This window comes from Diceros bicornis, chromosome 7, assembly GCF_020826845.1.
Source record: "Diceros bicornis minor isolate mBicDic1 chromosome 7, mDicBic1.mat.cur, whole genome shotgun sequence".
Classification (NCBI taxonomy): domain Eukaryota; kingdom Metazoa; phylum Chordata; class Mammalia; order Perissodactyla; family Rhinocerotidae; genus Diceros; species Diceros bicornis.
The window spans coordinates 15,597,709-15,610,594 of record NC_080746.1 but is presented as its reverse complement, the minus strand read 5'-3'; the positions used below and the strand labels follow the sequence as shown (position 1 = coordinate 15,610,594).

The window sequence follows — 12,886 nt, the reverse complement described above, 5'->3', positions numbered from 1 at the left end:
TTCCGTAAACTCTTGTGCTGTGCACAGAGTGACTCTTTATTAACTGAATCAGACCTCTCAGCCACCCCGTGCTGCTTTGATGTGACAAAGTCTTTATTCTCTTGGCCAGGGTGGTTGGAGAGAGCATCTGGAAGACTCTGGAGACCCACAGCAATAAAACAAACATGATATTAAAAGTCTTGAAGCCAGATACCACATATCAGGTTAAAGTCCAGGTCCAATGTCTGAGCAAGGTGCATAATACCAATGACTTCGTGACACTGAGGACTCCAGAAGGATGTAAGTGTGATTGTTTATTTTTATGGCATGTACCAGGCCTTAGGTGAGATTTTCAGAGAGTTTCCCAGGGATACTCAGGAGTGTGGGAACATGGCACATGAATAATCACACGTGCCTCATGTACAGACGATTGTGGCCAAGTTTTATGGTCCTGCCTTAGTTGTTGAACATTTATTGTCATTATGTCACATAACTTTCCTGTACTTGAAGAAGTTAATTTCAGATTCTGTCCACCACTGCCCTCTTTTGCATTTCTTATCTAGTTTCTGCCTCTACTTTCCATCTCTAGGTATTTCCCAGTACATGGTACTTAGGAGCTCATCATGGTTAAAATTTGAGCCATGTCAGAAGTATTGTGCCTAAGTCTTAAAGAAATTTACCAAAACTCCTGTATCCAAGAGCATTCCCTGCTTCCTCCCCCCTTCAGAGTAGTTGCCATTGGGCAACTATGTGCTTATTCCAAGGTTTGTTTGTTCCCAAGGTTTTGTGAACTCCTCATTTGCAACTGCCGTAAGAACTGGCTGTGTTATGACTTTGTTAAATTAACATTTGTTAAGTAGAGCCCTGGGTATTGAATGGTCAAGAAAAGCCCACAGTGGAAATTGAAACAGAGAAGTTTACTCCCAGGTCCTGGAGGAGGCACACGCATGCCTGGAGGGGCCATACAGGGAGGTCCAGGCAGGGTGCAAGCAGAGAGAGCAGCAGGACCTGGGGCATATGCCTTTATTAGGAATTTACGTTTGCTTGTGACTCTCTGGGCTGTTATCTAGGTCTCTTGCATGAGGGGCTAATGTCAGTTTAAGGCCCCTATAGGCCGCTTGGCCAAACAGAAGGGATGCTGAGGCAGCAATACCATGGATTAGCTTGGCTAAACTCTCGACACTATGGAACTCTCTTTGAAATATCCCATTTACTGATTTTCTTTCCACGGATATTAGCTGAGCACCTACTGTTGCTCAGGGATTATGTTAGATATTGGAGATTCAAAGATGGATAAGACACAGTTCCTGCCCCTGAAGGGCTTACAGGTCGCTGATTGTCGATGAGTAGTCATTGTATCACTTGTTAGTGCTGCCATAACAAAGTACTGCAGACTGGGTGACTTAAACAACACAAGTTTATTGTCTCACAGTTCTGGAGGCTGAAAGTCTGAGATCAAGGTGTTGGCAGGTGTGGGAGATCAAAATTGGCCACCCTGAAATATATCTCTTTACCTTGATTATTTTTTCTCTGACGGACATTTGACCTCCCCCAAACTGCCTAAAGGAATTTAACTCTGGGTGTAGACAGACTGGCAGAGTCCTCACTAAGCCCATTCTTAACGAAGTTCTGTTTACCAAATATTTACATTTGTAAAAGTATCCCCTCTGTGTAGTGGGAAGAGGGGGGATGACCTTATCTGTGAAAACGCTTATCAGGACAGAAGAAGAACACTTAAATGTACATACTCTTGATTACTATAATTCCTGTCTCTCAGGCCACATTCTCTAGGTGGCCCTGCAAGGAGTTGCCAGACAAACATTTACATTTATAAGGGAAATCTCCATTTGTAAAGGTATCTCCCACTCTGGGGGGAAGGGAGGATGGCCTCTCTAGAAATTTATCAGCGTGGAGGATAAGGCCTCAAATCTACATACCCTTGATTACTGTGATTTCTATCTCCCTCCTCAACCCCAACATCCTCCTTTGTCTTTAGCTGAAGATGGTATTTAAGATGAGAATCTCTGCTATTGTGTTGAGAAACTCAGTTTCGCTGGTTTCTCCCATGTATACATGTTATTAAATTTGGTATTATTTTCTCCTGCTGACCTGTCTTTTTAATTATTTGGCCAGCCATAAGAACCTTGAGGGAAAGGGCGGAGGGGGATTCTCCCTCTTCTCCACACAGGGTTGTTTCTTCTGAGGCCTCTCTCCTTGGCTTGTAGATGGCCATCTTCTCCCCATGTCTTCACATGGTCTTTCCTCTGTGTGTGTCTGTGTCCTAATTTCTCTTCTTATAAGGACACCAGTCATGTTGGATTAGGGCCCAAGCCAATGAGCTCATTTTAACTTAATTACCATTTTAAAGACCCTGTCGCCAAATGCAGTCACATTCTGAGGTACTGGGAATTAGGATTTCAACATATGAATTTTGGTGGCGGGGTGGGGGATGCGACACAATTCAACCCCATAACATTCCTCTTCTGTGGGTTATCAGGTACATGGATAAGTACTGTCTGTAGTCAAAATGAAGTTTGACTAGAAAGTATTATAACTAGTTTTCGTGTGTGGCTTCTAACCTGGCGCTGAAGGCAGTCACAAAAGAGCAGATCCTAAACTGTCTTGAATGTGCCAGCACTAAAGTCATTAAAGAGTCTGATTTGAAGGGGATCCCATTCTTTGGACATAGAGGTTCTGTGATATTACAAACTAAGTCTTACTGCTTCGTAGTCATGCCCACAGTACCGTTTTGTTGTACGAGAAGTTGAGGCAGCAGGTGCTGCCCGTGACAAGTAGGATCTCAGCCTTGAAGTCCCAGGGCCAGTGGTGATTCAGCCTCCCCAAGTGATTCGATCCTGCAAGCCCCTGTGAGCCGCAAACCTACATCAGACCCGACTAAGCGTGATCTGATGTGTGGACAGCACAGCTTGCATTCTGGAAAAGAGGTTTTTGTCAGTGTGAAGACCAAGCTAACAGCCTATTGTAATGGATAGGTCTTGATGCCAGCTCTAGATTCTTTCTTTTCCTTGTTTTAAGCTCAGGGAAATTCCTCAATTGACTACTATGCAGATGGGTTATAACCTCGAGTTAACTCCTTTCTAGTGCCAGATGCCCCACAAAATCTCCAGCTGTCACTGCACAGGGAAGTGCAAGGTGTGATTGTGGGCCACTGGACTCCGCCTGTCCACACCCACGGCCTCATCCGTGAGTACATTGTAAGTATCTTCCAGGAGTTGGCCATGTGTGTTGGGATGCGTAGGAGATTTCTGGGTCTGTTAGAGCAGAAGTGTGTTCTGTCTGAGTAGGACTTGATTTGGGATAGCCTTGTAAGTAATGATCTGTATATTAGAACATTTCGCATCCCCTCTTTCCCATTCTCCTCTGACCTCCTTGTAAGGTGTTAGGATGCCTCAGACCTTTGGGTACATTTTACTAATATTTTTTTCTTCTCACTTTAGGTAGAATACAGCAGGAGTGGTTCCAAGATGTGGGCCTCCCAGAGGGCTGCTAGTAACTTTACAGAAATAAGGAACTTACTGGTCAACGCTCAGTACACTGTCCGAGTGAGTGTTAGCACCATTCCAGCTGTCAAGGCGCTCTTAGAACAAAGGGAGATTGTTGCTCTTTGCTGAGAGCTCTGTGCTTACCTTTCTGAGATGCTTATTAGAGGTCTGATAAATACCCAACCCCTTGCCCTGGGTGGATAATCATTTCTTTCAGTCTCTTAAACCATTGCCGCAAGGAACTTGGCATCAGACTTCCCTCAAATAACCGAGAATTCGTGGTAATGCAGCTTCACCTGCTTTGAACCCAGAAATCCTGCTAGCATTCCAGCTCCTGTACTTTCTCACCCACTCTTTTCTGCTTATCTGGAGCTGCATGCTGATGCAGAGCTGTGATAAGCGGCATTTATAAACTGAAATTGTGGATTTCTTCTGAAATATATCATCAACATCTTTAGCAGGAAAGAGATAGATTTTGTGCAAAGCATGTTTGTTGAGACCATTAAGTGCATATATATATTTCCTCAGTCCCCATTTGTCTATATATGGACACACACACACTCACACCCCTGCCCTTTAGAAGAACCTTGACATCCGTCAATCAATAGAAATTTCATAATCTCAGCACTATCACGATTCCCTTTACCTCTGTTCCCTCCCGTGTCTCTTTCCCCCTCTTATCTCATTGCTGGGGCCTCTGTATATCTGGATTCCTCTGTATATAATTTTTTCCACCCTCACTGCCAAAGTCTCACCCCTTTAGCTCATTCAGAATTCTTGCTTTATGGTATATTGCCTTTATTTCATACTAATTCACACTCTGATTTGAAAGGTGGCTGCGGTGACTAGTCGTGGAATAGGAAACTGGAGCGATTCTAAATCCATTACCACCATAAAAGGAAAAGGTAAATGATTCCAGCATTTGCAGCTTTAGAGAAGATAGAAACCCTTTGGAAATAACTTTCAGTATGACTGTAAAATGGAAAAGCATAGATTAGAAAACTTCACACAACTTACTTACCCCCCAGACACGCTCATTTCTGGGTGTCTCCTGGGTGCTGTAGATACAAAGTCTTTTTGGGTGACTGTTGAATGTACTCCATCTCCTAGAATTGAGCATTTCTTATAATGCAGATATCCAAAGGATTTCCAAAGGCCATCGTACTCACCCTTCATGATCATGCATAATATCCAAAATAGAAGGAGTCTCTCCTCCTTATTAAAGATAAAGATGATCTTGTCTGTGTTCATTTATGGTGTTTTTGAGAGAGTACCATGCTGATGCTTGTTACTTCTCCCGGTGGCACTGGTAAATGATGTATAGGTGGGTTTTCTAGCACTGGAGCTGGTATTGGTGATAGCTGATTGCTCGCCAAGGACCGGGCACTCTGGAGCGCTCACTGCTTTGCATACATCAGCTCATCTCATTGAACCCTTAGAACAGCTATCAGAACAGATAAGGAACTAGAAAGAGATTATGTCCCGTGCCACACCATCAGTAAGTGACAGAGCTGAGATTGGAACCTGATCCACCTGACTCTAAAGCCTATGTCCTTAACGCCTGTGCTACACTGCTTCCCTCTGGGCTGAGACACGTGTGACCCACTGGGTCGCCCTGATTGCCACGTGGCTGGCTCGTCCTCTTGCATGTGTGCCTCACAAGGGTAGAGAGCTGTTCTGGTTTCCTCCACTCTGTCACTGGCCTCAAGTAGGAACCAATGGGATAGTTGATGAATGAGTGAATTGAGGCAATGAAAATGAAGGCTTCGGCACACTTTGGGAGACGGAGCACAATTCGTCTGCCTGAATGGGTTTCCTGATCTTGGCCTTGGCACTTGGGGCTTTCGTTTCTGGACTTGGGGGTAGTAAAGCCAGAACTGTTGCATGGAACGTTTGGGGGATTTGACTTCCCCCTGAGCCTGTGAGAAATAGGCTCTGGGTCATGGAGAGGCACTCTCTGATTACCTTTAAAATTTGGGGTCACTGAGATCAGGGCAGGAGGCAGCCAGACTTAGTGAAACCAGCCAGTCTTTGGAGCAGGGGGCTTGTGGGTATCAGAAAAAGTGTGCTGAAATCACACCACCCTAGAGTTTTTATTGTGTTATCATTTCCCTCTACAAAATCAGGGTGAAAATATAGTGACTGTGCATCCTGAAAAGAGGGGACTTGGGATGGTCAACAAAAAACGTGGACCTTGAATTCCCAGGCACAAGTCACACTTGCATTAGAAAATCTCAGTGGGTGGTTACTTAAACTTCTTTTATGTGATTTTGATAAATCTCAGCTCCTTGCATGGGTTTTGGTTAGGGTATGTACAGAGGGCAACTGGGTGCCGACTCAGGAAGTATTTGTTTAAAATATCTGTGACCTTGGATCGTAACAATACAAGAAGATGAAGGACAAAAACAGCAGTGGCGTCAGCCAGAAGCACCAAATTAATTAGTGAATGTAGTGAGTTAATAACAACAATGAGAAAAGCCGTTTATCGAGGACTTCTGGTGTTCTAAGCACCGTGTTTATTGTTCTACCTGAATTGATCTCTTTTAATCCTTATCAATCCTGTAAGTATCCTTATGCTCATCCTGTAGCCAAGGAAATTAGAGTTTGGAGAAGATTGTGACCTGTCGCCAGTCACGTGCTTATAATTCAGGTGGGCTCTGCAGCAGCACCCACTCTGTTTTGCTCTGAGTTGGCTCCCTGAAACGCCCAATATCCTTCCTTCTAGTTACTGCATTTTTCTCAAGCCCACTTCTGTTACATAAAAGTTGATCATCTGGAGGGACTCCTCCATATTTTGACACGTCTTTTTCGCCACCAGATCTATCCACTCCTTTGAGTCTCCCTTGCCTTGCCTCTGTAAGAGGTACATGTGCTGAGAGTCTACTATACAAGTTGTCATTTAAATATTATCTTCTGATAGTATTTAGCCTGTGGAGCCTTTTAGATTACTCCTGTGAGCACTGTCAGCTCTCTTGGGGGCAGACCTTCAAGGTGACAAGCACGACGCCATAACTTGAACTAGAGGAGTCTTTTCTCTGCTACTCTCTCCTTGGCCCCTCAGCGTTCAGCTTGAGCTCTGTTCTTTTTGAGAATGCCCATGGCCTTACTAGTTCTTTAATCCATCATGGGTGGGACTTCATTGGAAAGGGAGAGAAAGGGAACATTAGCTCAGTGCTAGGCACTTGACATACATTATTTTGGTGACTTTTCCCACCTCTGTGAAGTGTAGATAATATCTCCAGGCTTAATGAGGATCAGTAACTTGCTCCAGGTTACACAGCTGTTACGTGTCTGAACAGGAATTTGAACTCGAGTTTGCCAGACTCCAGAGGCCACGTTCTTTCCGTTTTGCCACAGGCACATTTACAATTTATGACTTACGATTTATCCTGTTGTCGACCTTCAAAAAGGACTTGAGGCCACTGGGATTTTGTTGGTGCCAATAAAGGTGGCAGTCACTGTGATCCCTGCAGAGTTCAGAACCAGGCTGAAGCTGGGCTGTTGGGGCATTTACATCATGGAACGTTTCTCCCCAGCCTACTTGCCAGGGTAGCTGACAGAGCCAAGATAGTTATGTGTTCACCAGGCAACTCTGGACCCACCTCAGCTTCAGGACAGCAGTGGTAAAAGAGAGGGACCAGTGACAATAGCCCAAGAAATGCCCTTTCTTCCCCAACTGAAAGAAGGCTTTGTGTGTGGAGTTGACAACTGTGAAGTCCTGCCTTCCTCACTTTTCATCACGAGGTTTCTCTTTTTGACTTCCTTTTTGTTTTCAGTGATCCCACCACCAGATATCCACATTGACAGCTATAGTGAGAATTCTCTAAGCTTTACCCTGACCATGGATAATGACATCAAGGTAATGTTGAAATTTCAAACTCACATTGGGGTGGGGTGTTACTTTGTACGGGAACCGATACAGCAGAGTACAGTAGGATTAAGAAAAACGAGTGACTTGATCCAGTGAAGCTACAAGACCACAACTAGGTTGGTCCCTCCCCCCTTGAAGAACAACTTGAGTCTTCACGTGTAATTATTCTGCCTCAGCCTGGTGCCTTTTTTTTTAACCGTATAATTAAATGGTTCACAGCTACAGTGCAAATAAAGAGTTGGTGTTAACAGAATATGTATGCCCTGTAATTTTCAGCTTTATTGGATTTCCTGGTGCTGAGCGCTAATGCAGAGATTCCCACAGTGGAAGAGAGAGTCTTGTGAGAGTCAGATACCTTGGAAACATTCCACTTAGATCCACCCCGTATCCTCCTCTTCCAGCACCACTGTCCTCTCCACTTGGCCCATCTGCATAGCCAACTTCACCATAGTTACCTGTGTCCCTGTGGTTTCTCAAGTTGAGATCCACCTCCCATAGTGTTCTTCTTGTCTTTTCCTCCTCACATCCCTCCCTGTCTGTGAAGTTGTGGCGGGACAAACAGCCTTCAGAGTGCTGGTACCATTTACTGAACTACAATTTGGTGTCATGCCCTTGGCTTCAGAGACAGTTGATGCAAGAAATGGCCTTATGTGGACCTTGACTATATAGTCTTTGGTCTTGAAAACATTTTTATTTTGTTTGTTGTCCCATATTTAAAGATCTTTAGATCAAATCCTTCTGTGAGCTCAGGACTTGGTAAAGGTAGTCTTTCTTGATGCATGGATATATTTGCTCCTGTTAGACGGTGAGATCTAACCAAGCCTCCTTTGTGTTGACCTCATGGCCTTGACTGCAACGACCACCTGAGCTAAGATTTATTCTTAATTACCATAACCTCTTTATCTTTTCGATTTTTCCTCTTTCAGCCTTTATTAATTGGTTCTTGTCCTTTTATACTGCATTAATTTTTTTGTTTCCTTGAATCTGCATTTTATATTATAAATGGTCTCATGTTTATTTTTAGAAGTAGGTGGAGTTTAACAATGATAGCACAAATGGAACTAGTTTAAAGATCAAAAGAAACAACCTGTCTGTTATAAGAAATGAGATACCCAAAGAAACAGTAGAAAAGGGGGTGCCTTTTGTGTTTGGTGTGCCCTATGACTGTGTACTGTTCGTGTAACATGTTTCTTGGTTCTTGGCAGGTGAATGGCTATGTGGTGAACCTTTTCTGGGCATTTGACACCCACGCACAGGAGAAGAGAACGTTGAACTTCCGAGGGACCATGTTGTCACACAAAGGTAACACCTTGGAGCTAGTTGGTGTGTGAGCAGGAAGGAGTGAGGCTGCACTGATGCTGTCCTGGCAGTAGAGCTTGTGGGGGGTGCCTGGGAAAGGTGGGGGCGTCTTCTCTGGCTGCCATTCTGGGTGGGCAGAATGAGGATACTATAAATGACTACTGAGTCCATGTGAGGGATCCATTTGGTGGTTCCTCAGTCCCCTTGTAACCTGATGGCTCTGAATGGAAGTTGGAGGCTTAAAAGGAGGAATAACTGAAAAGTAGCCAGAGTAACCCTCTACAGATGATTTTTGAGTTCCAAAAGAAAAAGTTCCTGGATTTAGTCACCTGTCTCTTTTTTCTGGCTTGGTTCACTCCTCCTTTGCTAGTATGAGGTGGCACGGGGCCTGGTGCATAATTGGTGTTTAGTAAATATTTGTTGAATGAATGGACAAACAAACTGAGCAAAGGAAGGAAGTGATCCCGTCCCTCTTCTCTGTGCAAATAGTGAGTCTAATGAAAATTCTCGTATCTGAAAATGGGCTAAAGGAAGGATTATAATTTATTTCCAAGACAAAACCTTCAGTGGCAAAGGCTTCCTTTGAATGTTGAGAATGACACGGGAGCTTCTTCCTTTCCTCTTCTAGCCTGTTTGCAAAGTATTTTCATCATGTTTTATTCCTAACAGGTGTTCTGTTGTTATCTTTTTTTCTGGAAACCGAATGTTGCCCAAGGAGGTTGCGCAAGAGTAAAAAGAACATTGAGCACTTCCTGTGTGCAGGCAATTTACCCTGGCACTCTGTGTGTGTTGTTTGCATAACCTCAATAATAGTTCTGTGGAATATGCTCATGTTACGGGTGAGAAAACGAGGTTCAGAGATTAAATAATTCTCTCAGGAGGTGGCAGAACCAGGATTGGAACCTACATCTTTCTACTTCCAAAGGCTGTGATCTCATTGCCTCTACATCGCACCAACAGAACTTGGCAGAGTCAGGAACAAAAGTCTTATTAGCTGTTGCCTGACATGTATTAAGGGCAAGCTCAATGCCAGGCATCCCGCCAAGCACTTTACGAGCATTTTCTTTTTCAATCCCTGCAACAGCCAGCCGCTGTAAGTGCTGTTGTTTTTCTCCATCTTACAAAGAAGGAGATAGACTTGGAGAGTTTGAATTGTCTACCCCAGGTTATATAGCTACAAACGGTAGCGTGAGGCCTGGAACCCAAGTCCTTCTGACTCCAAAGGCTGTCCTTTTAGCAGATCGTCGTTTATTCTCTGCTCTTAGTTTTTAATAAGATTTCCCCTAATTAGAAAGGGAGCACTTGTTTGTTATAGGAAATTTAGAAAACAAAAAAGGTATAATGAAAATTTTAAATTTCCTATACTTTCATCTCCCAGGGACCCCTTTTACATTTGGATTTCTCCTAAGTTAGTATTTTTTCTCTTCATTGATTTCTTTATGTCTTTTTTATAAAATTTGGATAATACTATATATAGTTTTGTGTCCTCCTTTTTTCACCTAACATAAAATTGTGAGGATTTTCTAGTCTCATAAAATTCTTGGAAACAACTTTTAGTGGCTGCATAGTAGTTTATGTAATGCACATGAAGTTCATGGAAGGCACATTATTTAACTATTACCCTGTCACTGGACGATCAGATTATGTACAGTTTTTTCCACTATAACAAACACTATGATGGATATCCTTGTTACAAAAATTTTTGAGTCCCTCTCTTGACTTCCTGGAGTAACTGGATTGAAGGTTATGAGGAATTTCAAGACTCATACGCAAGGCCAAATGACTTTCCAGGAGTGTTGTACCAATTTATATCCCTAGATGATCAGCTTTAAAAGAAATTACCTGGTGCCCATGCAGTGTGTTACTTATAGTAGTCATCAATAGATGACACTGAATGAATTTGTAAAATAGTAAAAATCCTACAACATGTGGGACTCACTTAAATTGAGGGATTACATTAAAAAAAATTGGATGTGTATATCAGAACACGAATTCTTGACTGACATCCCCAGCTCCCTCATAGCGCCTCCTTATCCCTGTTTCCACAGTTGGCAATCTGACAGCTCATACGGCCTATGAGATTTCTGCCTGGGCCAAAACCGACTTGGGGGATAGTCCTCTGGCATTTGAGCATGTCATGACCAAAGGGGTCCGCCCACCCACTCCTAGCCTCAAAGCCAAGGCCGTCAATCAGACTGCAGTGGAATGCACCTGGACTGGCCCCAGGAATGTGGTAAGTCAGCCGGGATGATCATCACAGAGCGAGGATGGAATCCCCCCTGATCCTAGGCCACTGGACAGCCCCAGGGCTTTCTCCTCTGTTGCTGCTTCCTCCTTTCTCACCCCAAACACAAGCTACCCTCTTGGTCGGTTGTGGATTACCTTCAAGAGGCACCTGACATCCTAGCCCCAGCATCCCTCTTCACCCTAGCCTGGCATCTGAGAGAAAGTGCCCTGTGCCGTTTGCTGTCAAATAGACCGTGAGTGTGAAGAGGGTGGCATATTCCAGTGCTCCGGGACTCACCTTGGGTTCTGAGCTTGGTGAGAAGTCAGCAGCAGTGACAATGAGTACTGCGTCTAAGTACCTTGTCCCCAGCTCCTGCAGCCCTTCTCCACTTTCCGTGATCCCCTCTGTGCACAGGTTGCCTTATGGGACCAGTTCTCTCAAATGTGCCACCCCCCTGCTCCCACATTCATTGCAGTGTCTCTGCTGCACTTATCCTGGTCTTTCTTTTTCTTTTGATTCACTGTGATTAGATCGTGCTTCTTTTTGAGTCTGGTATTTTATTTCCCATCCCTTTTCAGTGTGTATCTGCCTTTGCTTTTAGGTCAGCCTTCCCGAGGTTCTTGGCACATTCCATCCCCCTCCTGCCTCTGTACCTTGGCTTATGCTCTTTCCCTTCCCTAGAGTCCTTCCCTGCTTCTGCTGTGCAATCAAATTCAACTCTTCTTTTATTTTATCTATTTCCCTTTGAACTCCTGAAATATTTGTAGTTGGTGCCATACAGCATAATGTTTCATTAGACACAGCTTTGTCCTATTTGATATCTTCTGTCTATTACTCTTATCTGGCTGGTATGTAAGTTTCTTGAAGGGAAGGATTGTTTTCTGGGGTTTCCAAGTGGAAAAGCATATAGAACTAAATGTATAACTGGAGCTTAGTGGATCCTCAGTGACTGATGAGGGAGGAGCTGGCCTGAGTCTTATCTTCTGAGGATATCTCCAGCTTGAATTTGGTACAGGACTGATTCATAAGGAAAAATCAAGGTTTGCAGGTGCTTGCGTGTAAGATTGGCAGCGAAGAAGGAAGGAGAAGTAAGATTTACTGAGTACCCACTGCGTGTAGGCACAATGCAAAATGCTTTGTACACATGCTCCCATTTAATCCTTTCATCAGCTCTGTGAGGTAAACATTCCCACTTGACCAATAAGGAAACTAAGGCTCAGAGAGGTGAAGTAACTTGCCGAAGTTGAAGCTCTAGTGAGCAGTAGACTGGGTGTGAGCTCAGGTCTGGCTAATTTAACAGCCTCTGCTCTTTTGTGATTCCAGAACCTGATTCTGAGGCAGGGATGGAGATGAGGATGCCCAGAGCCCTCCCCAGGATCCCTTTCACCTCGAAGTAGACTCTACTCACACAGGAACCTTTCTCTCCGTTTATACACCCAACTGAGGTCATGACCACCATGTCACACCCAGCTGTCTTCACAGAGTAGGGTGTGATGTACAGAACACTGGGACATTGCTTGATTTCAGGGTATCTAACTAACTGCCTGTGACCTTAGAGAAGTAGCCTTGCTCGGCCTCATCCTGGCTGATAGACTGGTTACAGCCATCGAAGCTTTCAGAGGGTGCGAGATCAGTGCAATCACCACAGGAGGCTTCCACCTGTCTGTAGTTCACTGAGAACTCTCCGTCTCACTCGTGGTTATCCTCTCCACCGTGGGAACTGCCACGGCCACTGTCCATGAGGGGCCCTTCTTACACCCTGCCTCCCTTGGCTCATGGCCCCCTTCCTGGCCCCTGGCCGGAGCCACTCCTCCCTTGGCGGACCCTCAGTGACAGCAGGCCTGCTTCTGAGCTCTGAGTCCCCACTCTGGCTGCATTGCCTCGTCTCATGCTTTGAGCTCCCTTAGCCCCCTAGTCCTGCTCCATTCGCATTTGCTTTCCAATCCTTTCGAGTCCCCTAATTTTGTTTTTCCTCACCTCCTCCCAGTTTATCAACCCCTTGGGGCT

General features: G+C 44.5%; 1 protein-coding gene across 2 annotated transcripts in view; it reads left to right on the top strand.

Moving 5' to 3' along the window:
* Positions 1-12,886, top strand: part of SORL1 (sortilin related receptor 1) — a 160,399-nt gene that overhangs the window by 131,452 nt on the left and 16,061 nt on the right. For both annotated transcript variants that reach the window (XM_058544989.1, XM_058544988.1), the window contains exons 35-41: positions 110-279; positions 3,082-3,194; positions 3,438-3,542; positions 4,315-4,387; positions 7,259-7,341; positions 8,559-8,655; positions 10,701-10,885. In XM_058544989.1, coding sequence (XP_058400972.1) covers positions 110-279; positions 3,082-3,194; positions 3,438-3,542; positions 4,315-4,387; positions 7,259-7,341; positions 8,559-8,655; positions 10,701-10,885 — 826 coding nt within the window. The remainder of the gene's footprint in view (positions 1-109; positions 280-3,081; positions 3,195-3,437; positions 3,543-4,314; positions 4,388-7,258; positions 7,342-8,558; positions 8,656-10,700; positions 10,886-12,886) is intronic.